The sequence below is a fragment of the Mus caroli genome, chromosome 2 (assembly GCF_900094665.2).
Source record: "Mus caroli chromosome 2, CAROLI_EIJ_v1.1, whole genome shotgun sequence".
Classification (NCBI taxonomy): domain Eukaryota; kingdom Metazoa; phylum Chordata; class Mammalia; order Rodentia; family Muridae; genus Mus; species Mus caroli.
The window spans coordinates 157,224,795-157,250,637 of record NC_034571.1 but is presented as its reverse complement, the minus strand read 5'-3'; the positions used below and the strand labels follow the sequence as shown (position 1 = coordinate 157,250,637).

Here is a 25,843-nt window from a genome sequence, read left to right as displayed (position 1 = left end):
GCTGGAGAGGGCCCCTGAGTTTGAACTAGCAAGAGACATGCGGGAGAGGTGGAGAGGGCATGTGGATGTCAGCAGGACCTGGAGGGCAGGAGCCATCCCAGTTCTGTTCTGAAGGCAGCTGGGCAGGGCAGGCTCTGTGCGTGTTCAGCTTGCGGAAGTTCTGTCCAGAGAGGACGCTTCCTGGAAAGACTGGGGGCCTGAGTGGGTGATAATTTCAGTGGGATTCATCCTGTGTGTGGCTTTGGGAACTGTACTGGGTAGCAGAGATGAGCAGAAAGCCTGAGGGCCAAGCTGAGGGTGAGGCCTAGGTAGGGTAGGGTTGGTGGAGAAGTGCAACTCAGTGCTGCATGCATGGGCTTAGAGGTGGTCCATCAGCAGGGCTAAAGGAATAGGGAAATGAAGGTTGGCGGCCGGGAAATGTAACCCATGATACAAAAGCATTTCAGTATGCAATGTTTCATTCATGGCGCATCAGGGACACAGCCTTCTCACTTCACACTAAGGCTCCCAGGACTGGTGTGTTGGAGACAGCACGTACTGTAGTTTGGACCTGGCTAGTATCCACCAGCCATGTGAGCCTAGGATCATCAACTTGTATGGCACAGGTTGCCAAAAGGCTGGTCTCGAGGCAAGGCAGGGGTGGGCGGGCCAACTCCAGGGAGCTCTGCAGAGATGTAGCACTCAGTGCTGTGCTGCTGGCCCGGGCCGTGTTAGGCACACAAATGCCCACAAGTGACTAGTGGCTGCTACACCGTCCAGGGAGGTTCTAGAGTCAGGGCTACTGAGTAAGACCTGAAGGACACGGGTAGGGACATGGTAGAAGCTGCACAGGGTCCCCGGGTGACAGAATTCACGATGCGTTGGTTGGGAAGTCCAGGAAGCCAGGAGGAAAAGCAGGCTGTTGTGGGGTTAAGGACAGGTTGGAGACCCACATAAGATACCCAAAGTGATTAGCCAAGATAGCCAGGGAGAAAGAGAGAAATAGTCAGAAGGTGAGAAGATGAGGGAGGCTGGGGCGCCAGGTCAGAGGGATTTGCTGAGCTGGCATTGGAAGGATAAGGGATGGCTGAAGGACAGGCAGGGGCTGACATGGGGTGACAGGAAAGGAAAGGATGGGGAGGGTGTGTGAGGGTGCCTAGGAAAGCCAGTGTCCTTCCTTATAGGTGGCTCCATGTCACTTAGGGTGGCCTAGCCTCGAGCCTGTCTAGCAGTGGCCCTTTTCCACGTGCTCGCTGGTGCCTTGGCTTTAGTCCTATGAGGGGCAAGCCTGGCTGGGTTTAGCTCTGCTGGCCTGCTCTCTCCCTGACCCCCTCTCTCTCTCTGGGCCCCCTCCCACCCCCACCTCTGGTGTCTGAGGTTGAACCGTCATTCTCTGTTCCACTTCCTCTGCCCAAAAGTGGAGAGGAAGGCCTGCATGAACCTACTCTGGCCTAGTCTAGCCCCCTTCCACTCAAGAACATGCAGGCACCGAGACTGGAAGGAAAAGATCCTTGTCCAGTGTGCTTAACACACATACACACACACACACACACACACACACACGGACACGGACACGGCTCTCTAGGAAAGACAGTGCACTGAGTCTGTGCCTGCTTCTGCCTTTCTTTCTCTAGCATGTGATCAGAGGGAATCGTCCAATCAAAACAGAGATGGCCCATCAGCTGTATGTCCTTCAGGTCTTGACCTTTAACCTTCTGGAAGAAAGAATGATGACCAAGATGGATCCCAATGACCAGGCAGGTGCTGGGGGCCATCCTGGTATAAGCTGTGCTGTTCCTTCATGGCTGTGGTCTTTCTGCCTACAGTGTGTGCTGAGAATGCTGTGGGAAGTGGTCTCCTCAAAACTAGTGTGGGCCACATCTCCTGAGGACTTGGGACAAAGGCCTCTTCTGTCCTTCCATCCTCCTGCTGGTCCATCCCTAGAGACTGGCTTGGGAGCACATGCCCTGCTCTTTCTCTTCCCTGCTTCTCTTGGGAGCTGACTGCCCTGCCTACCGCCCTCTCCCTCCCAGGCTCAGAGAGACATCATATTCGAACTGAGGAGGATCGCCTTCGACGCAGAGTCGGACCCCAGCAACGTCCCCGGGAGTGGGACTGAAAAGCGCAAGGCCATGTATACCAAGGACTATAAAATGCTGGGCTTCACCGTAAGTACCAAAGTGTCTTCTCCGCCCTGGCAACTTCCCCTCCATAGTGACAGCCCTGGAGTGACAGACACAAAGAGATGAGGGCCTTTGGCTTGCCTTAGCTGTGGCCACTCGGTGGGCGTAAACCAGATCCATCAATTGCAGGCCCAGAAAGCCAGCCTCTGGAGGGAAAGGGGACCATATGCCTGCAGAGGATAAAGTTCTGGTGTTCTCTTCTCACCTTAATGGTGCTAAGGTTTAGCCTCCACCTTTCATTTCCCTACCCCTCTCCCACAGTGGAAAGGAAGGGATGGCACCCACTGCAGCCTGTGTGAATCAACTCAGCAAGGCAGCTTGCTCGTCACACAGCTGCAATTGACTGTGGTCAGGTTAAACATGGCTCAGCTGGGAATGAGATGAGCTGGTTTAACTGTACTGTGTACCTACGTGGTAGGATGAAGCAGCCTTAGTCCAGTGCTCCAGGAGCCAGACGAGCTAGGGTAGAGCTGAGACAAAGGGAGGACAGGCTGCCCCCAGGTCACTCCACACAAGGACTCCCAAGTTCACACCCGCTCTCCTGGATTCTCCAGAACCATATCAACCCAGCCTTGGACTTCACCCAGACTCCTCCTGGAATGCTGGCGCTGGACAACATGCTGTACCTGGCCAAAGTCCACCAGGACACCTACATCCGGGTAAAGACCAGGTGGGGCAGCCCCTCACTCCTGGTACCCATCCACACCCGCCTCCCTTCACCCCCCACATCCTCTCTGCTTGTAGATCGTGCTGGAGAACAGCAGTCGGGAGGACAAACACGAGTGTCCGTTTGGCCGCAGTGCCATCGAGCTCACCAAGATGCTCTGTGAGATCCTGCAGGTCGGGGAGCTCCGTAAGTCTGCAGCAGCCAGTCTCCAGCTAGAGGTGACCACAGCCAGATGTCAGGAGGGACCAGAGGGCCTTAGGCGGGGGACATTGTTCTTACTCCCACCCCCATCCGTGGTGATCGTAGCTGCTGTTCTGTGAGCTCATGATCTGAGGTGTCTCCAAAGCTCCCCAGTGCTGTGTGTAAGGGCTGGCTGAGTTTGTAACAGGGTGGAGAGCTAAGGGCTTGAGGAAAGCCCCTTCTGCTCCTTGATGACTGTCATCATGGTCTGTTTTCTTTGTCCTCATGACTTGAGTGCAGGGAATTCAGGGTTGCCAGGTGGGTACCCTGGGTGCCTGATGGCCGAGCCTTCGCGCTTACAGTTTCTTCTCCACAGCTAATGAAGGGCGCAATGACTACCACCCCATGTTCTTCACCCACGACCGAGCCTTTGAGGAACTCTTCGGGATCTGCATCCAGCTGCTGAACAAGACCTGGAAGGAGATGAGGGCGACAGCTGAGGATTTCAACAAGGTCAGTGCTGCCGAGCCACCCAGAGGCTGCTGGGAGAGGACCACGAGACAGCCTCTGACAGCTGGCCAGCGCCTGGGGAATCCCTGAGCTGGAAAACCAGCCTGGCCAGCAGCGCTGTGTCACAAGGTCGAAGTACTAGAGAGCCTGAGTCTCAGCTGTCGTGACTCCCTTTGTAACCTTGAACGGGCATCTTCCCCATGATGCCCAAGACCTGTGTCTATCTGGGAAAGCTAGAACCTGCCGCTGTCCTCCACAGGGGTCAGGGAAATAGCGGGGCAGAAGGGCTGGGCCTGTCCATGGCTACAGTGTGGTAGATGAGTCCTGTGAACAGCCAGTGTCAACAAGGCAGGAAGGGCAGCATGCTGTGCACATCACGGTGCCTCTTGGGCCTCGGTGCTCCAAGTGCCCCGGAGTGGAGCACTGTGCTAGGCCCTCACAAGCTGACAGCCAAGGAACTCTGTTTTGAGGCTGACCATCCCATTGGGGAAGCATTGGAGGTGAGCTGACATAGGCGCATGCACGTGAGGCTGGCGGGCATGAATTCTAAGTCAGCCTGGCCTGCGTAGCAAGACCCTGTCTCAAAAAAAGTAAAACAAAACAACAAACCTTGGGAAATATAAAGAAGAGGTGCCTATAAGACTCTTCCTGTCTCTCTGTTGCTCTTTGCCTGTGTAAGTGAATGTGTGTCTGTGTATGAGAGTGTGTGTGTGTGTGTGTCTGTGTGAGTGTGTCTGTGTGAGAGTGAGTTTTTAAGGATGTGTGTGCACACACATGTCCTCATTAGTTCTTTCTGAGCGTGTCCTTTCCTCAGTAGGCTCATGCCCCGCACATGCACACTGGGTAGGCAGACTCTCTTCTCACAGTTGTTTAAGGAAGTTGTCACATCGTAGCACCCTGTGTGCTGGGTGTTGTGCCTGCCTTCCATGCTGAATCTCCTGTTCTTAATAGCATAGTGTACAGGCAGCTGCCTCTCTCTCTGTAGAGATGAGGGAGATGGAGGCCTGAGCACAGCTCATCTTGCTGACAGAGTCAGTGAAGGATTAAGTGTTTAAGAGTTGACATCAGAACCCATTCCCTGATGTGTGTGAAAAGGAAACTCCTGTCACTGTCATGTGACCTGAGTCCCCACCTGAGGTGTCCACTAGGAAGTCAGGACTCTGTGTTGCCCACTCTGCTGGAGACACCGAGTGAGGGAGAGTCTTCATCTCTAGTTGGCCATTGTCAGAGCGGTCTGTGCCTTCCTTTTTTGCCCAGGTTATGCAAGTTGTCCGAGAGCAGATCACCCGGGCTCTGCCCTCTAAACCCAACTCTTTGGATCAGTTCAAGAGTAAACTTCGTAGCCTGAGCTACTCAGAAATTCTGCGGTTGCGCCAGTCTGAGAGGATGAGCCAGGATGACTTCCAGTCCCCGCCAATTGTGTAAGTGTCAGCTGAGAGGGCCCGTGAGGAAGGCAGCCTGCCAGTTCCACCTCCGAGAGCACCGCTCTCCCGCAGTCTTACACTGAGTGGGTGAATGTGCCTGCAGGGAGCTTCGAGAGAAGATACAGCCTGAGATCCTGGAACTGATCAAGCAACAGCGCCTGAACCGGCTGTGTGAGGGCAGCAGCTTCCGGAAAATCGGGAACCGTCGTCGGCAAGGTAAGGGGGTGGCTGGAGCATGGGTAGTCTGCCAGGGGTGCTTGCCTGGGTACCTGACTCTGTACGGCACCCCTTTGCCCAGCACTGCCCATGTCTCACCTGCTTATCGTCCTTGTTTCCCAGAGAGGTTCTGGCACTGCCGCTTGGCACTGAACCACAAGGTTTTGCATTACGGTGACTTGGATGACAACCCTCAAGGGGAGGTGACATTCGAATCCCTGCAGGAGAAAAGTAGGTGCATGTCTCCGTTGGTGTGTCAACAAGTGTCCCAAGTGCTGGTCCTGGCTCTCAAGCCTATGTCTGCTCATCTGCTATAGATCCTCTCTCTGGTGCACCTCAGGGTGGTGGGAGAGTTACTGAATCCCAGTTGTGGCAGTGTGTGGGTCATAAAGGGCAGGACAAGACTGCACGGAAAGGCAGTGGGTGGAGGCTCTAAAGCTACAGAGTCTAAATGGAAGCCCTGGTGTAGCCCCTGTCACTTGCTAAGGCTAGATGTTGTAAATTAATTCTCATCTGCTTTCATATCTGGGACAATGGGATAACACCGCACTCCATCCACAGAGGACTGAGAAGTGCAGACATTCCCACGAGGCCCCGTTTAGCAGGTGGCCGTTTGGTTGTTAGCTGTGATGCTGCTTGCTTTGGCCACTTTGTCACCTTCACTATGGGAAAGAAGTAGACGGGTGCCCAAGGCTCTATTCCCTGAAAAGATGAACCCAAGGAGCACCCATGAGCTTTGACGAAGCTGGGGTTTACAGAGGAGCAGGGCAGGCTAACACACGCACACCTGAGCTGGGAGAGCTGTCACATCCTGGTGCTCAAGTCCCGGGCTTCCCTTCCAGCACCGAACAGTGCTGACATCTTGCAGCACCAGCTTCCAGGCAGTGATTTCCATTCTCTATCAGTTCCTGTTGCAGATATTAAGGCCATTGTTACCGGAAAAGACTGTCCTCACATGAAAGAGAAGAGTGCCCTGAAACAGAACAAGGTGAGAGGCAGGCGGGCGGGCAGGGCAGGGCAGGGCTGAACCCCAGCCCCTGCCCTTGACAGCTGCAGACATGGACTCTCATCCCACCTTAAATTATACAGCAGTATTAAGAGCATTGAACACTATAAGAATATAACAGATCCGAGGCAGGCGGATTTCTGAGTTCGAGGCCAGCCTGGTCTACAAAGTGAGTTCCAGGACAGCCAGAGTTATACAGAGAAACCCTGTCTCAAAAAACCAAAAAAAAAAAAGAGGCCCCGAGTGGCACAGCATCTCTTTCATGAGTGTCTCCTACACGTCTCTGAAGGATATAGCCATGGAGTCACATTGACACACCTAGCAGAAGATAAAAGGCCATTATTCAATATGAAATACCCCATTTACTCTAATGTCCACCTGCTGCCTTGTAAATGTTACATGCACACACACGCACACGCTGGATCTGGCGGCTTTGCTTGCTGTAGTGTGTCCTTCATCTCAGAGTCCTTCATTCATGCGCTTCCTCTCCACCCTTTTCCCGTCTTCACTTTATTAGTGTAATGGACCATGTTGCTTATGTGGTCATTTCCCAGAGTCTCAGTTTTGCTGACTGGGTCTCCGTGCTTTTCTTCTGTCCCAGATCTGCAAATTGGCCCAGGGACCTAGAGGTTTGATTTGGTTCGGGTTTGACTTTGTCCTGGCTTGGCCACATCCTACATGGTACTGGGGCTTATAGAGGGAGGCCCTAATGGCTGGGTGGTGCTCTGCCATGTCAGCACACTCTAGCTGTTCAGGGCTAAGCCTTGTACACTAGGGTACTGCGTTTACTAATGAGCTGAGCCACTTCTCCGTGAAGAAACCCGCCTTTATCTACTGTTGGCTTCCTGTGGCACAGTTGGTGGAACAAGAGAGGCCAAAGGCTTGCCTCCGCTTGCATGTACCTCCTCCTAAAGCAGTGAGCTGGTTCCAAGAGTCACCCAATCATGACCAAGTTTTATGTCTCTGTTGTATGTTTTTTAGTGTTCTATGAGCGCATGAGTTTAAGCCAGTCATTTGAGTCTGTCTATGAGTGCATGGGTTTAAGCATAAGCAGGTCGTGTGTGACTCTGGGTGCATGGGTGTAAGCTGGTCATGCACATGAGTGTAAGCTGCTCACGTGTGACTCTGAGAACATGGGTGTAAGCCACTCACGTGTGACTCTGAGCACATGGGTGTAAGCTGGTCACATGTGACTCTATGAGCACATGGGTGTAAGCCGGTCGCGTGTGACTCTGTGAGCACATGGATGTAAGCCGGTCACGTGTGACTCTGAGCACATGAGTGTAAGTCACGTGTGACTCTGCATTGCAGTTACTGTTTTGATGCTCAGACGGTCTCAGCTCATCACTGGTTTGTTTTTGCTGGAAGTTTTTTTTTGTACCGAGTACAGCAACATAGAAAGAGGAAACCGGTCACCTTGGGCTCTAAGATAAAAGCACAGGGTGGTATATGGCACTGACATTCGATGTTCTCAGTGTTGAAAATACTTTGCTGCAATAATTTTTGTTTGTTGCTTCCTGGGGGAGGGTGGGTCTCCCTAGGTAGCCCAGACTCACCTCAAATCTGCAACCTCTCGATTGCTGGGATCCAGGCAGGCATCACCATCAAAGTTCCAAATTGAGAACACGACCACCACATCTTAGGGTGACTGTGGCAGGGAGTGGGTGGTTAAGTTCAGTTAACACTGGCCCCAGGTCAGCCACACCTGGGTGCATGCTTAGGGACCTTGGTGGCATCATAACCAGGCACTGCTCCAAGTCACTCCGGCTTTTTGTCTGCAGGAGGTGTTGGAATTGGCCTTCTCCATCCTGTATGATCCTGATGAGACACTGAATTTCATTGCTCCCAACAAATATGAGGTAAGTAGTGTGCCACACTGCCTTGAACACCAGTGCCCTCACTGTGAGGAGGTGTGGCCAGCACAGTGGTATCCCCACAAGCCAGGCAGTCAAAATGGATTGCTAAGTCTTTGGGCCTTTTACCACTGGGCTGGACTGCCCACTTTACCATTTTACTCTGTGTGTGTGTGCGTCTCTCTCTCTCTCTCTCTCTCTCTCTCTCTCTCTCTCTCTCTCTCTGTGTGTGTGTGTGTGTGTGTGTGTGTGAGAGAGAGAGAAAGAGAGAGAGAGACAGACAGACAGACAAGGCCAGCCTCTAATACACAGAGGTCTGTCTTCCTCTGCTTCCAGAGGGCTGGGATTAGAACTTTGCGCTACCACACCCAGCCTTTCACTTTGTGCCTTAGAGCAGTTGTCCTGGCACAGGGAGGGTTTTCCTCTTTGTAATCTTGCAGTCACTTTTCCCAGGAGAGTTGAATCCCAGTTACCTGGAGCCAACCTGGTCAGGCTGTGGAGCCAGATGGATCTGCCCCTCCTAACAAGGGACTCCCAGTTCACCTGAAGACCAGGAAGGTGTTAGTGCCCAACTCAGTCAACTCGTTGTTAATTGAGGGCCTGTTATTGAGCACTTGGGGTCAAGAGGAGAGGACCTTGGGCCAGCAGGGCTCTGTTGGGATGATGGAGCGCAATGAGCTAGGCACCAAGGAGAGCAGCAGCAGAAGGCTGCAGGGCAGAGCTTCTGCTCTACACATACACAATACATGTGCATTCTGGGAGCCTCTGGCTTAGGTTTTGTTTTTCTGAGACAAGGTCTAATCCCAAACTTCCTGTAGCTTAGGTTAGCCTACCTTTGTCTCCTAAACGCATTGATGTTATAAGCATGTTCCATCATGTAGTTATGTCAGTTTCTTTTGTACTTCCCTTTAAAACATGGGTATTTGTTTTTGTTTTGTTTCGAGACAGGGTTTCTCTGGGTAGCCCTGGCTGTCCTAGAACTCACTCTGTAGACCAGGCTGAACTCAGAAATCCGCCTGCCTCTGCCTCCCGAGTGCTGGGATCAAAGGCATGGGCCACCACGCCCAGCTGAGTTTTCTTCTTTAACTAAACTAAATTGCAACTCTGAGTCCCTGCGTGCTTCCTGCTCGTTTCATTGAGTGTGTGTGCTCATTGAGTGTGTTCATTGAGTGTGTGTGCTCATTGAGTGTGTTCATTGAGTGTGTGTGCTCATTGAGTGTGTGTGCTCATTGAGTGTGTTCATTGAGTGTGTGTGCTCATTGAGTGTGTTCATTGAGTGTGTGTGTTGAGTGTGTGCTCATTGAGTGTGTTCATTGTGTGTGTTGAGTGTGTGCTCATTGAATGTGTGTGTTCATTGAGTGTGTGTGTTCATTGAGTGTGTGTGCTCATTGAATGTGTGTGTTCATTAAGTGTGTTCATTGAGTGTGTGCGTGTTTTCATTGAATATGTGTGTGTGTTCATTGAGTGTGTGTTCATTGAGTGTGTGTGTTCATTGAGTGTGTGTTCATTGAATGCGTGTTTTTATTGAATGTGTGTATTTTCATTGAGTGTGTGTGTGTTCATTGAGTATGTGTGTTCATTGAGTGTGTGTGTGTGTGTTCATTGAGTGTGTGTTCATTGAGTGTGTATGTTTTCATTGAGTGTGTTTTCTGCTCCAGTCCTGGTTTCTGTTCTCTTGGTCTCCAGAACTGCATTGTAGATCACATTTCCTATTATTTTTAAAATTCCCACATGCGTCCCCCAGACACTATCAGCTGATATGATGCTCATCTTCCTGCTTCCCTTGCTCTTGTCTCCCATGAGTTTTGCATATTTTGAATGGTACCCAACAGCACTGCTGTGAGTCCCACTGCAGCCCCCAGGGCCACTGTGTCACATTTGCAACTTGCCCACAGTACTGCATCTGGATTGATGGACTCAGCGCTCTCCTGGGGAAGGATATGTCCAGCGAGCTAACCAAGAGCGACTTGGACACACTGCTGAGCATGGAGATGAAGCTGCGGCTTCTGGACTTGGAGAACATTCAGATCCCCGAGGCGCCACCTCCGGTCCCCAAGGAGCCCAGCAGCTATGACTTCGTCTATCACTATGGCTGAGCGGGAAGGGACTGGGGCCCAGGAGAGACACTGGCAGCCCACGCCTTGCCCTCCACTTGTACAAACTCTGTAGTGATTGTGGTAACTACTCCTCAGAGCCAGTGGGACCCAGAGCTTCTCTCTGTCCCATCCACCAGGAGTCATGAAGTCAGGGCATGCTGCCCTCCTCAGCACCACAGAGCCTGGGTCGGGCTTGGAGGAGTGAACTCATGCTGCTCTTGCCTCCCGCTCTGAGTCGCATCTGCATCTGGTACTGGACCTACTGACAGCCATCCCCTTTCCTTTCAAGCCTCCTCTCTGGTTTGTTGGAGCCGAAGCTGGTCCATGAAAGGCTGACCATGGGGGCAAGAGGCCTGGCGAGCTCGGTGACAGCCTCGGAGTGACTGTCGTCAGGGGGCTCAGGCAAGAACAGGCCTTGAGCTCCTGCTTAATAGGTCTCTGAGGGCTCATCCTAGCCTCGTCCTGTGCCTCATGCTGCTGCCTCTGGGGTTTGGCCCTACCATCTCTAGTCTCTAGAGACGCCGGTCTCTCTTATCCTTGCAGGTATCAGGACAGGTAGTAATTTTGCCCCAAGCCCTCAGCCTCATCCTGGCCAGGCAGAGGCCTCCAGCCTGAGTCCTGCTCTCTTAGGCTTTAGCTGAACGCTGCAGGGAAAGGCAGGCTGAGGCCTCTGGCTCCCCCCACCCCTCCAGTCCTCTCTCGTCCTTGCTGAGGGACAATATTCCCAAGCTCCCTCAGTTACAGGCCCCCCCCCCTCCCGTTTGCTTCCCTCCTGCCTCAGACAGGGGCGTTGCCTTCCCTTTCTCCCCTTCCTGGCGCTGTGGTTTCTGCCATTAGCCATGATTTCACAGCGGCTGGGGCCACAGCTGTGCCACGGCCTTCATTGGTGCTGCAGCACTGGAAGCCCACGCACAGCCTCTTTCCTTGGACGCATGTTACCATGGTGGTACTCAGTACTGGTAGCCTGGCATGGTGGGTACTACCCAGTGAAGAGTGTACTATATATTTTCTTTACTATAGGCCATACTTATACAGACATGTATATATATTTATATAAGATCTTCCTATCTTAGGATAGAATGTTTAAGGGAAAATAAAATCGAGAACAAAACTGTAGTGCTCTCAGTCATGAGCTGTGAGTGTAACCAGAGAGCAGAGCAGCCAGGAGCTTCCTGTCAGTGATGTGTTTTCAATAAATACTCTTTCATGTAGACTGCTTCCTATCCACACCTCTTCCTCTGCACTTATTCCCTGTCTCAAGGGTAAGGAGCGGCCTGACAGCCTTCATTTCAGTGTGCCTGGGAGCATGTGGAGAGCATCTCCCTCTCCCCTCATCTCTCCTGCTCTTGTCATGCGCAGACTACTCACACCTGCTGGCTAAGGATGCTCACAGCTTGTACTACAGGACAGAGCGTTTTCTGCTCAGTCGTGCTGGGTACAACGTGGAAAGGCATACTGTACACCCCCAAGAACCCATCCTCCCTTTTTCCCCTGCCAGGGAACAGCTCGAGTACTTGTGCCTTTCAAAGAAGACATGTTCCGCACCCCGCATGTTGCCTGCAGTTAGTGCCCAGCTTGCCAGCTGGTGCTTTAAGCTGGTGCTCCCATCAGCAACCTTGGTAGCTGGGAGGTTTGAATGAAGGCAGTGATGAAAATAGATACTTCCCCTTGCCGCTGTCAGAATGGGGTGAGGACAGGCGCTTTCAGAAGGCATAGAAAGTGCATGCAACGCAGGCTTTGAGGGCTGAATGAAGCCAAGACCTTGGGCTGTGATGGGCACCATTGTAGGTCTCAGGAAGCATTGAATCAACGAATGCTTTCGTGATGCCAGCTGGCAACAGCCTACAGCAGCAGTGTGCACAAAGCACAGCTTACACGCTGGCCTTGAGCCTTCTGCTAGGAGCCAGGAGCCCAGCCAAGTCATGTGCAAGGATCCCTGTTTGCAGCCAGTCCTAGTAGAGCCCGGATGAGCAGAAGCCGAGAAATGGGCCAGCTCGGGTCTGCAGCCCTAGCTTGCATGGCTTAGAGGTTATCTTGCCCGCATACTCTGTACCTGAAATGAGTCAAATCCAGGTGTGCTAAACTGGTGTTCTGTGGCCACTGTAACCTGCTTCCCTGGGCTCCCGGTAAGACTAGATCCTTCTTACCCCCTTCCTTTTGGGTTCCATTTCCTCTGGGATGAACTTCACGTACTCAGCCTATTGAATAATTCTCACAAATTTATAGGCATACGCAATGTCACAAAGTGTCCATTGTCACTTTGCCAGGACGTTTTACTTCTAAAATTTAATGGTGTCATGTCATTTCCCTGCTGCTTGAAGTCCCTGAAGAAATAAGCCCTGTACAGAGTTATTAGTCTCTGTGATTCGTTCCTGGTGCCCGTTTAAGGGAAAGGTACAGAGGAACCTTGTTGGAAAGCTTGCTGTAGCCGCCTTAGAGATGCTCTGGCTCCGCCCACCCCACCGACTTCCGGCGGAAGTCTCGCCTCCTGTGGCACAGTGCCCATCGCGAGCTTCCGGCAGGAGTCTCCCGGCGAGAGCCTGGGCGGAGGTAAGTGGGCGTGTGGGCGGTCCCCTGCCTTCTCGCCCGGCCTCAGTTTCCCCAGCTTTCCAGTGGCTCTGTGCCCGTTCGCCTGGCATTTGCCAAGCACGTACGAGGGGCCGGATCTTGGGGGTGGGGGTGGGGGGACCAGGTGGCTACTGCCGAGCAGGCGCGGCAGGGACACGTGAGCAAACACAGTCGTCACGCGGTGTTAAGTGCCACGCGCAATGGGGGTCCTGGGGAAGAGGACCAGAGCAGAGAGCATCAGGTTGCCGAGGAGGACGCCGGCTGATGTTCCTGGCACTCGGCTGTACGTGGCGTTACAGCTGGCAGGCAGGATCCAGGGAGAACTTTCGGACCCAGCCCCGGGGTCTCCGGTCTGTAGGGACCGGCAGTCTTAGTTTCTTTCCCTGTTGCAACTTAAGGAAGGAAGGAAAGAAGGAAAGAAGGGAGGAAGGAAGGAAGGGCTTATTTCCCCCCATAGTTCTTGGTGCAGTCCGTCGTGAGGAAGTCAGGGCAGTTAAGTGCTTGAAGCAGCTGGCCACGTCGTTTCCACAGTTCTGAAGTACAAAATCTTGAGAGCTATCAGTGCCTGCTAGTGTCCCTCTCCCTTCTTTATGGAGTCCAGGAGTTCCTGCCCACAACTACCTGGGTCTCCTCACATCGGTTAACCTGATCAAGAGAATCCCTTCCTGGTATGCTCCGAGGCCCGTCTCCCAGGTGACCCTAGCTTCTGTCAGGTTGACCACACTAACCATTCCACCAGTCTCTGGCTCCTTGTGGACTGCAGGCAAGTGCAGGCAGTAGGTGAACGGAAACTGTGGTCTGGTGTGTGGTGGTGGGAGAGGAAGTGAAGAGAACTGGGTGGATCAAGGGATATAACTAGAGGTGAACTTGACAAGGCAGGAGATGAGGGATGCCTAGGGAGGCAGCAATGGTTTCACTGGTGCTGACTGCCTTCTGCCAAAGAAAACAGTTGTTCGGTTGGCCATTTCTAAGTGACTTGAAAGTCAGATGAAGACCCGAGGAATATTAAGATAGCTCCTTGCAGCACCTTGAGGTTGAGCTGTTGGCTGGAGTTACCGGGATGGTCGTGGTGGGCTGGGAATGAAGGTGGCAAAGAGAGGCTGGGTTGCAGCCCTCAGGCATCTGTGCTTACTGACTGAGTCAGAAAGAAGGAAGACTCCAGAGACTGTGGCAAGTTGCACCCGCTAGGTCTCTGAGGAGGAAGCTGTCAGTTTCGTGAGCAGAGCCACAGAAACCTGGGCTCTGGCGAGGTGACAGGGAAAGAGTAACTGCCTGGGTGAACAGCCTGACAGACTGAGGTAAGGGAGCGGGGCCTGACATTTTGGAAACGTTGCTGTAGGTGACAGAATGACTCCTGCCATTCGCCAGTGCCAAGTGCTGCTCCTGGTGCCAGTGATCTCCCTGCCCCCAAACCACACGGCCAGAGAAAGAGTCTCAGTCATAGGTACGCAGACGGCTTTTTTCACAGCTCTCTGCTGTGCTCTGAGGCACTAAGCTGGGCACCCAAGTTCCAGCTGAGGAGGTAGAGGGCAGGCAGGTGCTACAGCGTTGCCCCACCCTGCGCTGAGGGAGCCACTGTTTCTTGGGGAAAGGGACACTTACTAAATTCCTTGCTTGGGTAGATGTGATTAGAAGCCTGCTCTCCGTTACCGTGGAGGGAGGGTAAGGCCCTTAGGAATTTTACATCTGTATAGCCAGTGTGAGGCAAACCACTGTTTAGTGGGGACACAGAGTGGCTACCTGCTTCCAAGGTCCTTTCTGGCTCCGTCTGTGTTGGGGGATGGGTGACTTTCTGCATGGTGCCCCATAGAGGTGGGGAGCTAGACATAGACAGGCTCTGAAGGAAAGGGGAGGCTTAAACAGTGGACAAATGGCAGTACGGTGACCAAGGAGGAAGTGCGCCGAAGTAGACAGGTTAGTACGCTGAGAGAAAAGGGAACAGGATGCCCCATGTAGCATGCCCCGCGACTGCCTGGGAAGGGGGCGGGGCAGCGGTTCTCAGGGAGGACTGTGTGGGCTGCTCTGGAGTGTCCGAGACTCAGTCCCTCCACATGCTGTGCCCGCACTACAAGGTGATTTTAGGACACACTCTGGGTTGTTACAACTTGGGTTTGGGGACATGATGCTTGTGGCATCTGGTGGGGGAGAAACAAGGATTTGTTAACAGATTGCAGCATATAAGGTTGGCCTTGTCGGGCCGTGGTGGCACACGCCTTTAATCCCAGCATTTGGGAGGCAGAAGCAGGCAGATCTCTGAGTTTGAGGGCAGCCTGGTCTACAGAGCAAGTTCCAGGACAGCCAGGACTATACAGAGAAACCCTGTCTTGAAAGACAAAACAAAACAAACAAACAAAAAAAAAAGACTGGCCTCTTCCAGAAAGATTCAGTAGTGCCAGGCTGCAGAGTCCCAGAGAATAAGAGAATGTGGGTCCGGTGGTTTGTCTGAAGAACGTTTGACCCTGGGTCCCCAACTGTTTAGCAATATCCACAGGAGCCTGAGATTAGTGGCCCAGGTGAACAGGTCTAGTCAGCAGCTGGATCTGCCTCTGGAGTTCATGGTGACCAGAGCTGGCTGCATGCTGGGCAGGTGTCAGTGTGCAGAAAGCATGTCAAGGTCAAGGTACAAGGCTGCCTTAGGCAAGTGGGACAGGGCTTCCCTGATGGACCCACTGTGCCTTTAGTCACAGCCTGTTTATTAACCTGGACATCAGTGGTGCCCAAACATAATGGGAAAGGATTGGTGGTGAAATAAGCTGTTTCCCTCTTGTCTATTTCTGCGGTGCTGGAGTCACAGTGAGACCACCTGTGAGTTCCTCGTGCTGCAGAATGCACAAGAGTGAGCCCACCCTGAGGGGAAGCTCACAGCCCCCAGGTCCACAGCTCCAGGGCCGTGAGCACTGTTGCTGTCAGCAAAGCGGGTTTTCCAGACTGGGAACTCTTGGTTCCACTTGAGCAGCACATGTGGTATTCGTAACGGTTTCAGTGTATGGCAGAGCCCTGGAAAACAACAGTTGCTGAAACCAGTGGCCAGCCCTGCGCCTTTGTGACTCTCAGATTCCGAATGCAGAATCCTTCTTAGTCGCTGCTCACTAAATGCTGCGCGCCTCTTCCAGGTCACCACTCAGGAGTCTAAGGTCCTCTAAAGATGACCACAGTCCAGGAGTCCTTTGGGCAAAGCCCACAGCCAGCCCAGTTTGCCCTCAGGGAGGAGATGTGATAACAGGTTCCAGAGTGCAGAACGGTCTGTCCAGCCTGATCAGGGAAGAGGCCGAGCTCAGGGTTCTGGAAGGTTCCCAGAGAGCTGGCATCTCAGCTCAGTGGGGAGGGAGCACCTGTAGTGCCCCGGAAGAAGCAGATGTCTAACAGTGGGCCAGGGCCCACCCACGCAGAGCCAGGCTTGCCCTGGGCACTCAGTGGTGTTGCTGGGCTGACTGACAAGAGGTAGTTTGGTTTGGCAAGCACCCCCTCTCTGGGAGTAGCTGTTGGAGACCAGGGCAAGGTACAGCTGATCCACCTCAGGTCCTAAAGATCCCATACAGGCTCTCTGTCAGAGAGTCATCAGACTAAACGGGAACATAGAGAAGGCCAGGTGTGCACGCAGCCCTCGAGGAGTGCAACCTTATAAGCATTACACAAGGGGACAGGGTGTGGCTCACAGGGATCATGGCCCCAAGCCTCAGGCCCTGGGTTCTGTCCACAGCACTAAAAAGAAAAAAGGTCTGTCTACTCAAGTCACACCCCTTAAGGTTGCTACCAAAAAAAAAAAAAAAGTAGGAGAGCGATGTCTCACAGACAGGCTCCAGTGGAAGAGAATTTGTACTGAAGTGGCCGCATTGAGAGGGATGGAAAGGTGGGTTGAGTGTGGTGTTCCCTCTGTCCCTGCTGGGAACAAACTGGCAGAGACAGACTAGACCAGATTAGACCTTGGACCTCCAGTCAGGGCTTTGGCCTTCTTGAAGGCCAGCTGGGAGCTGCTAAAGGTCTGGAGCAAGCTGACCGATGAAACCTCAGTCAGCTGTTGAAAGGTCCCACATAGTGGGAACACGTGGAAGACAGTTTGAATGTACACTAGAGCCTCGAGTACCTGGACTGGGGTGGGACTCGTGATCTCTGTAGTCTCATGGCAGCCAGAGCTAGTCTGTAGCCACGCCACCAGACCCTGCCTCTCTTCTCTCTAGCAGTAGCGCTGGGGACCTGTGACCTCTGCATCCAGCTAACCATGGAACAGTTTGGCTCTGGCCACCAGCCCCTTAGGTGAGGACTCCATCAAGGGCCCACTGCCCATTCCCCATCATGGAGGCCGAGAGGACCCTTCCAGCCAGGGGAGCTGCCCTTTGAAAACCGTGGTCGAGTCCTGCTGGCTCTCCCTGCCAGCCACCTTCAAGAGAGGCTCCTGTTCCTGCTGGCCCACGGATGGGGAGGTGGGCCCTGGACGTCGCCTTTGTGTGGAAGGCAGCTCTGACCCTGGGCCTGGTCCTTCTCTACTACTGCTTCTCCATAGGCATCACGTTCTACAACAAATGGCTGACAAAGGTAACCAGACCTCACCAGTGCAGGGACCGGCACGAAGGTGCCTGCAGTTGGTACAGCTGTATTGGGTGATGGTGGCTTTTCCTGGACGCTGGTCCTGGGCGGGCTAAGCAGGTGGCTAGCAGGGGTGGCGGTGATGAAATTGGACAGGAAGTGAGTCCCTGGGCTGCCACTTCTCTGTGTGACCCACAGTGGGGACCACCCACTTGTTCCAAGGGGTCATGCAGGGTACAGGATTGGCCCCTGCCACCATAGGGAGGAGCTAGAGGGGAGTGTGGCATCTCTCCACTCCCGCTGTCCTTTTTGGGCTTCACAGAGCTTCCACTTTCCGCTCTTCATGACCATGCTGCACCTGGCCGTGATCTTCCTCTTCTCCGCCCTGTCCAGGGCGTTGGTTCAGTGCTCCAGCCACAAGGCCCGGGTGGTTCTGAGCTGGACGGACTACCTCAGAAGAGTGGCCCCCACAGGTAGGTCCAGTGTGGGGAGGGCTGCTGGAGAGCCTAGGACAGAAAGCAGAGGCCCTTGTGGCCACACGCTACCTGCCCCCTCTCCTCCCCACCTCTCTCCCACGGCCACGTCTCAGCAAAGCCGGCAGTTGCCCTTGTCCGTGCTGGCTCACATGGGCCTCAGCAGGCTCCGCCAGACGCAGAATGGGGGAGCCTCACCCTGTAACCGTGCTAAGTTGGGCTAAAAGATTTCCTAGGACTAGTGTTGAGTGAGCAGGACTTGAAGGAGTGGATGGGGACCTCTGACCCTGGGGATGTGAGGTCGGAAAGGGAGCTGAGAGCTCGGCTGGAGGGGGAAAGGAAGAAGGGGGGTTAGCAGGCTGGGCCAGTGGAGGGCCAGGTGCCCCTCGAGCCATTTGGCAGGATCAGTTTAATCCTCTTGCATGGAACTGTTTAGATTGTCTCGCAGAGGAGACTAACAGGCCTAGCCAGTCAATATGGGCTCCAGCGCTAAGCAGGACAGCCTCTGGCTAGGGGTTGGCCTTGAGTAGTGGAAGGGAAGACAAGCGGGGCCTCAGGTGTCTAAGCCTTATGTTTGCCAACTGGCTGCCCTGCCTGGGTGTCCCTGTCCCCACAGCACTGGCAACAGCACTTGACGTGGGCCTGTCCAACTGGAGCTTCCTCTACATCACTGTGTCGCTGTAAGTACTGACCACACCCTCTGCCCCCTTCAGGCCAAGCTTACTCGCTCCTTCCAGCTGGCAGGCTGCACAGCCAGCAGTGGACCAGCTCCTCTGCCACCCGTGGGGACCAGCCCTCACTCTCTCTCGGCCCCTCCTGAGCACCTGGCAGCACTCCAGGAAGCCTCCAGCTCTGTCCTAAGCCCAGTGCAGAGAGATAGGCTGCACTTGCTGGCCAGGCAGCAAGGGGAAGCCAAGGGACTGGACAGAGATGCTGCAAGTTCTTGGCAGGGTGGGTGGGGGTTGGGGATGGGAGGAGGCAGACAGCAGGGAGGAGGACCAGGCAGTGGAGCGGGTGAGGGTCAGAGATCACCTGTCTGCAGTCACAGCCCTGATGTCTCACGTTAGAGAGTGCAGCCCCTCACTTCTCCTTGACCAGGTTTCTCTCATTCTTACCTGGTCTCTACCACCAGCCAGGTAAAGAACAGACTGAGTCAGCTTGTTGTTAGACCCACAGTTCATCCTCCAGTAACAGTCAGGGCTCTTAGAGACTTCTTCCCACAAAAGGTGACATATCCACGCAGACCCCACTGGCTGGCTCCTTCCGGTCTTGGAGACCTGGTTGCCCTCGGGTGGGCCTGCCGCCATGCATTGTGGGTATCTGCTCTGGCCCAGGTACACGATGACCAAATCCTCTGCCGTGCTCTTTATCCTGATCTTCTCTCTCATCTTCAAACTGGAGGAGCTGGTGAGCCCCACACCCCTTGTCACTCTGTGGCAGGAGACTTTCTCGGGAGGAAACGTAGATGTGGGTAATGACTGAAGGTTTAGAAACGAGTTTGGCAGCGGGGTCTGCGTGGTCCCAGGGCCTGGGATTCCCCTGAGGCAACTTGGCGGCTCCTGTGTGTTAGGGGGCCTGGAATGGACACCAGTGTTTCATAACAAGTGTGACATTAGGCCATGCCAGCTGCATGCCAGCCACGAGTCCTGTGGAGGTGCTGAGGCATGGAAGGAAGGCTGGTGATGCCCAGTCTACGGGTGGCACATGCTCGAGCCTGGAGTTCTCAGTGAGCTGTACTGTCCCCCCTGTAGCGTGCAGCCCTGGTCCTGGTGGTCCTGCTCATTGCTGGGGGCCTCTTCATGTTTACCTATAAGTCCACGCAGTTCAATGTGGAGGGCTTTGCCTTGGTGCTGGGGGCTTCGTTCATCGGTGGCATCCGCTGGACCCTTACACAAATACTCCTGCAGAAAGCCGATCTTGGTGAGCCTCTGGGGAGGACTTGGGGCCGGGTAAACACAAACCAACAGGCTTAGCCTGACAAAACTTGCCATGTCCTGTCCTGCAGGCCTCCAGAATCCCATTGACACCATGTTCCACCTGCAGCCACTCATGTTTCTCGGCCTCTTCCCTCTCTTTGCCATATTCGAAGGTACGCTTGGTCTTCTCCCTCTGGGTGCCATAGAAAAGCAGATCCAGCATTGCCACTCTGAGCTCAGCATGGTGCTAGCCACAGAGGTCGCCCTGTGGTTTGGGAATAGACAGATACACAGAATGACTAGAATCTTGTGAGACGAGGATGCAGAGGAATTAGGAGTAAAATGCAAGGATTCAGGGCAGAGGGCGAGGACAGCCCCAGAGGCACCTTTTAAATGCACAGGTCTGTCATATCCCCTTACAACCAGATGTGGAGGGCTGTTGTCATCCCTGTTCAGCAGGAGAAAGAAACCGAGGAAACAGGACGTTCAAAGCTTGCCCACAGTCCCATAGCTCATAAGCAAGCCAGACTATGTCCCCACAACCTGACATCAGGAGGCTAGGCCCACTGTCACACTGTGCACTTGCCTCCCAGGGAGCAGAGTCCATGTCTGTCACAGGTGGGGTGTCTGGGCTGGAGGGGGGCATGGTAGAGCATGATTGGTGGGCGGATGAATTGATGACGTCTGGATACCCTGGCAAGCAGGGCAAGAGGCTCGGCCATGGATGTTAGTCCACATGGGCAGAGTGGTCCCTTCCACAGCTGGGGTTTGGGGGCAGCCTGGATACATGGACAACTGTTCTATCTCCCATAGCTTTCAGAGGAGAGGCAAAGCCAGGGGGTGTACAAGGTGGACAGAACGTTGTCACCTGTCTTCCTCCAGTGCTTTGGGATTAGTCTTTGTTACTTGTTTACCCTCCTTCTCAGAGTCCCAACTGTCCTCAGGGTCATTACAGAAAATTCCATCCCACATCCATTTAAGTTTCAAGCAGCGAAGCGTCTCCAGCCTCCGTGAGGAAATTATTCCGCAGCCCCGTTGTCCAGGAAACTTGTGTGTGGAGCCTTCATGCTTTTCCTTTTTAAAATCTCTCCCCATTCCTTCATTATGCCCCTTGTAGCAAACACCACACTCGCCCCCTCCCAGGCCCTCTCACTGTTCCCGCTCTGCAAACCTCATCCGCAAGCCCCTGGTCGCCGCCACTTAGCAGAGCAGCATGGACTTAGCTCCTTTAATCTTCTCTGGTAAATTAATCCCCCAAGCGCCTTCATTACTTATGTTGCTCTTCCCCGAATTCCCTTCAATTTGCCTTTGCAGCGCTCTGAGCCCGGCACCAAACAAGATGGCTCGCACAGCCAGGCTGCTGGCCTAGGGCATGCTGCTGTGGAATTTTGCACCCCTCCCCCTCTGAGCCCCCCAAAGTTCTCCTCTGCCTTCAGTACCCTCCTGTGTCTACTGTGCCCAGTGGATACTGACCTCACACTCGCCTAACACACCCTGAGGCCTTACTGTGGGAAGAGCCCAGGAGCCCTCTAAGAAGGAGGGGCCCCTCTCCTGAAAATCGAAGAAAAATTGGTGTGATATGCAGCGTGCTCTGGAACAAGGGGCTGTAGTCTCATCGTAGTTTACATATGTATGATTTGGGTCTTGTGTAGCCCAGGCTGGACTTGAGCTTTCTGTGTAGCTGATGCTTGAGCCAGTCCTCGGTCCCCCTGCCTCGGGTGCTGTGATTACAGGTGTGCACTACCACCCTCAGCTCAGGGGTTAAATGGGAGAGTAGTTTTTGAGATAAGTTCATTAGGTTATACTGCTTGCTGAAGAAGTGACAGTCTAGTCACTGTCCTGTCACTCTGTCAATAGGGAAACCCACAGCCAAAGGGGGCCATCTCCACCACAGTCCATACATAGCTTTATAGTAGCAAGACCCAGATGTGGGCTGGGCTCTATAGATGGGTGGTAGAGCATAAGGCTCTGTGTGTGTGTGTGTGTTTGTGTGTGTGTGTGTCTGTGTCTGTGTGTGTACACATGTATACTGACATGCACGTCATCTAAAAGTGAGGGCCCTACATCTGTACATTTTGTATCTGTATACAGTCAGCCTCCACCAGAGTCCACAGGTACAATTCCTCCTGTTCTGATAATGGACACGCATTGCCCTGGGCTCTGTAGTAGCCACCTTGGTCCCTGAGTCTCAGGCCATCTGTGGGGGACTATTTTAAAGCCCCCCTTCTTTCTCCTACCTCAGATAATCAGCTAGCCGTACCCCCCACCCCACGATACCATGCTGAAGAAACATGGTAGCTGTTGAGTAGGGCCAGGCGGGCTGAGCAGGCCCCAGCCTCCCGCTCTCCCCTTGCTGCTTTCAGGTCTCCACTTGTCCACCTCTGAGAAGATCTTCCGCTTCCAGGACACAGGGCTGCTCCTGTGGGTGCTTGGGAGCCTCCTCCTTGGTGGGATTCTGGCCTTCGGTTTGGGCTTCTCCGAGTTCCTCTTGGTCTCCAGAACATCAAGTCTCACACTCTCCATCGCTGGCATCTTTAAGGTACACCCTGGGCAGCGAGCGGCCCCAGACCTACCCTGGAAGGAGCCCCGTGAGGGCTTCCAGCAGCTCTGCCCCTGTGTCTGCACCCTGAGGGGGTTGGCAGAGGGTGGCCCAGGATGTGCTGTGATTGTCCCCTGTGGAGCTGAGCCAGTGTCACTTCTCACCAGCACGTAGCTCTGAGGACGCAGGCCAGGCCTCACACCAGCAGGCCTGCAGTGGGCCTACCTTGGGCCTGACTGGCAGCTTGAGTTACATGGCAGTAGCCTGGAGCACTGAATGCTGATCTGTGCAAAGTCCCAGCATTGAGAGCTGGGTGCCCAGGTCAGGTCTGTGGAGGAGCCTGGTCAGGTAGACCCCATGCCGCAGCAGTGACACCCAAAGCAAACATTTGGGTGTTAAGCATCTTCTAGCTATGATGAGGAGAGGCCTGTCTTAACGCCATGCTGAGAGCTGTCCATCTGTGGGTGCCTAGCAACAGCAGACTCCCTTACTGCTGGGGGCACCTGTGCCACAGTCTGGGGGTTGGTTGGCATTCTGTTTTTGCTGAGAGGCATGCATCTCAGTAACAACAGGTCTGCAGGCTGGTGGTCTGGGTACAGAGGTCCCCACCTCGGCCTGTCACACCAAGTGGTCTGGCTTTGGCCTCAGTGTACACAGAGCCCCGCCTTCCTGGCCACAGAGTCAGCTTCTGGCCCATGGCCTGCCTCTACCCACAGGAAGTCTGCACCCTGCTGTTGGCAGCTCACCTGCTGGGCGACCAGATCAGCCTCCTGAACTGGCTGGGCTTTGCCCTCTGCCTCTCTGGCATCTCCCTGCATGTGGCCCTCAAGGCTCTACATTCCAGAGGTACTGTGCCCTCCTCCCCATGGCTTAGTGTTACTGACTGCCCCTCCCGCCATTTAGCCACCAATTACCAGCTGTTGCTATAGCTCAGGACATGTGCCAGATGGTGCTGCCACCCTGGGAGGATATCCCCAGGGCCATCCCCAGAGAAGTTTACTAGGTCAGTAACTGTGGTGTGTCTACCCCAAGGTGATGGTGGCCCCAAGCCCCTGAAGGGCCTGGGCTCCAGCGCTGACCTGGAACTGCTGCTCCGGAGTAGCCAGCAGGAGGAAGAGGACGGGGAAGAGGAATATTTTGTGACCCAGGGGCAACAGTGACCAGCCCGGGAGCAGCAAAGCAGGCCACTCTGTGGTCATCCCTGCTGGCAGATCTTGGCCAGGTCCAGCAGCCCAGCTGGTTCCTCAGAGCGGCTGCAAGTGGTGGCCTCGGAGCTTCCTGCAAGGACTCTGAGCCTCCGGCTCTTCCCTGTGGAGCTTGGTCCCAAAAAGTGAATGCCAGGCTCACATAGGACCTGAGCTGTCAGTGAAGGGAGCCAGTGGCCTGTCTCCACCATTGTTCTGGTTCTGAGAGCCAGGGTGAACGTGAGAGATGAGGTAATCTCTCAGATTCGGACTGTGGGGTATCAGGAAAGGAGTCATGGAGAGACTAGGCCTCATCACCTGGACAGCAGCTTCCTCAGAGAGTAGATTTATTTATAGTTGAAATAATGATTTCCTTCTCCACAGCCCAGTGTTGCCTAAGGCATGAGAGCAGGGAGAGCCCTGGGGCCTGGCCTCTCCTCCGTGCCCTGCCTGGGGCCTTGTCCTCTGCTCCGCCTTCTGTAGCTCATGCTCCTGTGTGTGCCCCAGGCCCCATCCTTGGGGCCACACCATGGACCCACTGCAGCAAATAAATGAGTGTTTGCTCAGTACCAGCCTCTGGAGACTACCAGTGCCTCAGCCCAGATTTACATTCCGGCTCTGCCTTGTACTGTGTGACCTTAAGCGGATAACTTAGTTTCCCTGTGCTGTAGGTTGTGTGTCTGGTTTTTAAAGGCGTAATCCCTTTTTAAAAAGGGAATAATGTCAAGCTCAGGCTTCCTGGAAAATGTTACAGATTCCGTGTTATATATTCTTAAAGTACTGTCAAGAACCAAGAGACCAAGACTTAGACAAGGAAGAATTTACCGGCTCTTGGCCAACTTGTGCCCTTCTCTAAGGTCATGCCACAGGGCTGAGCCCTCTTGTGGCCTGACACCGGATGGTTTCGCCTTCCTCGGGGCTGGTTCTCCTCTGCCTTGGCCCAGGTGCTGCTCGCCCAGGAGGCTTGCCCGGAGAAGTGCTTCAGGCACTCACAGCAGGTGGCGCCATTTGCCTACACTGTGGTTCCAGCCCTGCCTGCTGCCACCCCTGCCCAAACCCTGGCAGCAGAGGGTGCCTGACTGTGCAGTAATGTCTGTGTGGCTTTGGGCAAAGACCCAGGAGGGGCTCTGTGTGGAATTGGAGCGACTCAAGCTGCATTGGCTATGCCCAGAACATGAGCCGGACTCCAAACTTGTAGAAGGGACAGATAGTAAATATTTCCATTGAGGGCCATATGGTGTCTGTTGCAACTTGAAGCAGGAAAGAAGCCTTGCATGGCACAGACACAAAGGGGTGTGGCTACATCCCAGTAAAATCTGGTTTCCAAAATGAGTTCTTGCCCACCCCTGCTGTAGAGGGATCCCTGTGAGTTTAGAGTCTGGCAGGGAGACTGAGGCCCAGGAGTAGCCAACCTCAAAGGGACTGGAACTGTGATCAGTTTTGAGACCTGATTCCCTGCCAACCCCCACACTCCAGAGAGCTACCTTATCCGGCCCCTGCCTGTCTTGGGTTCTGCAAGCTCAGAGGGCAGGATTATAGAATGCTCTTGTTCCAACTCAATGATGTGGGAAGAGACAGGCCAGGAGGGGCTGAGGTGGCTGCCTATGAGGGAGAGAGCCACACACAGCCCACTGGTTCAGGTGGATGAGAGCTTCCTGTCTGCTCTGCACCGCCCCCCTCTCCAGGACACAATCTGGCACTGCTGTCTGGTGCAGTAATTACAGGGTGCGGAGTGGGTCCTCACCGCTCACATGTTGGGTTCAATGACAGCCCCTCACTTAGCAGCAATTACCAGCCAGGCCTTGAGGAGGCCTCCCTTCCCTCCTCCCCCACCCGGCCCACCCAGTTGCCTGGCCTCCTGGTCTAGACTGTCCACCCTCAGCCCTGAGCCCTCCAACCACCCATGCTGTCTGCAGCCACTGCGTCTTGGGGGCTGCAGCGTCACCATGGCAACTCAGCGTTTGCCCAGGTTGAAGGAAGCTGAGGATGTGACTGGTCTCTGAGGCTGTACAGTTGTCCCCAGCTCCAGGGCTGCTGCAGCAGCGAAAGGGGGGTGGGGGTGGGGGTTGACCTAGGTCTGGGTTTTAAGTGCTTATGTGCCCACCACCTCTCCCGGGAACCCACAGTGGGAGGAAGGTTAATGACCCCAATATACTAGGACGTTTGTGGTTGGTGTGCTGACAAGAACAAGCCAGGGGTTTGCTGAGAGCCTGGTATACCTGCATCTTTAATTCTGGTACCCTCTCTACCCTTGGGGCTCAGGGGATCATCACCATCTCTTTCTTCCTGTGCTGTAAAGATCCCGGTGGCCTGAGAGGAGTTCCCTGGAGCCAGGAGAATTTGCCCCGTGGTACCTGCCAGCATCCTATTGCAAAAGCCCTGAGGATGGAGGATCCTGGATCATCCTTCCAGGGGAAGCCATCCAGGGAGTGTTGGCCACGTGGCAGACTGCTGCACTTGAAGGCAGAGTCCTTTGTCCTAGCCCAGGGAAAGCGAGCAGGGGTGGGGAGGACAGGGCAGAAAGG

At 54.2% G+C, this 25,843-nt stretch overlaps 2 protein-coding genes across 11 annotated transcripts in view; both read left to right on the top strand.

Annotated features, from left to right (window-relative positions):
- Elmo2 (engulfment and cell motility 2) overlaps positions 1 to 12,417 on the top strand; it is a 41,233-nt gene extending 28,816 nt beyond the window's left edge. For 2 of the 4 annotated variants that reach the window (XM_021186127.1, XM_021186133.2), the window contains exons 11-21: positions 1,614 to 1,736; positions 2,013 to 2,147; positions 2,717 to 2,821; positions 2,907 to 3,015; positions 3,386 to 3,522; positions 4,777 to 4,940; positions 5,047 to 5,159; positions 5,283 to 5,390; positions 6,065 to 6,147; positions 7,947 to 8,024; positions 9,914 to 12,417. In XM_021186127.1, coding sequence (XP_021041786.1) covers positions 1,614 to 1,736; positions 2,013 to 2,147; positions 2,717 to 2,821; positions 2,907 to 3,015; positions 3,386 to 3,522; positions 4,777 to 4,940; positions 5,047 to 5,159; positions 5,283 to 5,390; positions 6,065 to 6,147; positions 7,947 to 8,024; positions 9,914 to 10,114 — 1,356 coding nt within the window. In that variant the 3' untranslated portion in view covers positions 10,115 to 12,417. The remainder of the gene's footprint in view (positions 1 to 1,613; positions 1,737 to 2,012; positions 2,148 to 2,716; positions 2,822 to 2,906; positions 3,016 to 3,385; positions 3,523 to 4,776; positions 4,941 to 5,046; positions 5,160 to 5,282; positions 5,391 to 6,064; positions 6,148 to 7,946; positions 8,025 to 9,913) is intronic. The other 2 variants (XM_029474016.1, XM_029474017.1) reach the window with 1 other exon arrangement.
- A 180-nt stretch (positions 12,418 to 12,597) lies between these two features.
- Positions 12,598 to 23,887, top strand: Slc35c2 (solute carrier family 35 member C2). 7 transcript variants are annotated; one of them, XM_021185769.2, is made up of 11 exons: positions 12,829 to 12,965; positions 14,022 to 14,126; positions 16,864 to 17,215; positions 17,529 to 17,679; positions 18,296 to 18,359; positions 19,014 to 19,086; positions 19,431 to 19,599; positions 19,685 to 19,768; positions 21,959 to 22,134; positions 22,851 to 22,980; positions 23,167 to 23,887. In XM_021185769.2, exons 3-11 carry the CDS (start codon positions 17,096 to 17,098, stop codon positions 23,292 to 23,294), a joined length of 1,095 nt encoding a protein of 364 aa, XP_021041428.1. In that variant the 5' UTR covers positions 12,829 to 12,965; positions 14,022 to 14,126; positions 16,864 to 17,095; the 3' UTR covers positions 23,295 to 23,887. The 7 variants fall into 7 exon arrangements, with proteins under 7 accessions (XP_021041397.1, XP_021041403.1, XP_021041428.1 ...); XM_021185765.2 differs by having other exon boundaries at positions 16,861 to 17,215; XM_021185738.2 differs by lacking the exons at positions 12,829 to 12,965; positions 14,022 to 14,126 and adding an exon at positions 12,598 to 12,664 and having other exon boundaries at positions 16,861 to 17,215.
- The last annotated feature ends 1,956 nt before the right edge of the window (positions 23,888 to 25,843 follow it).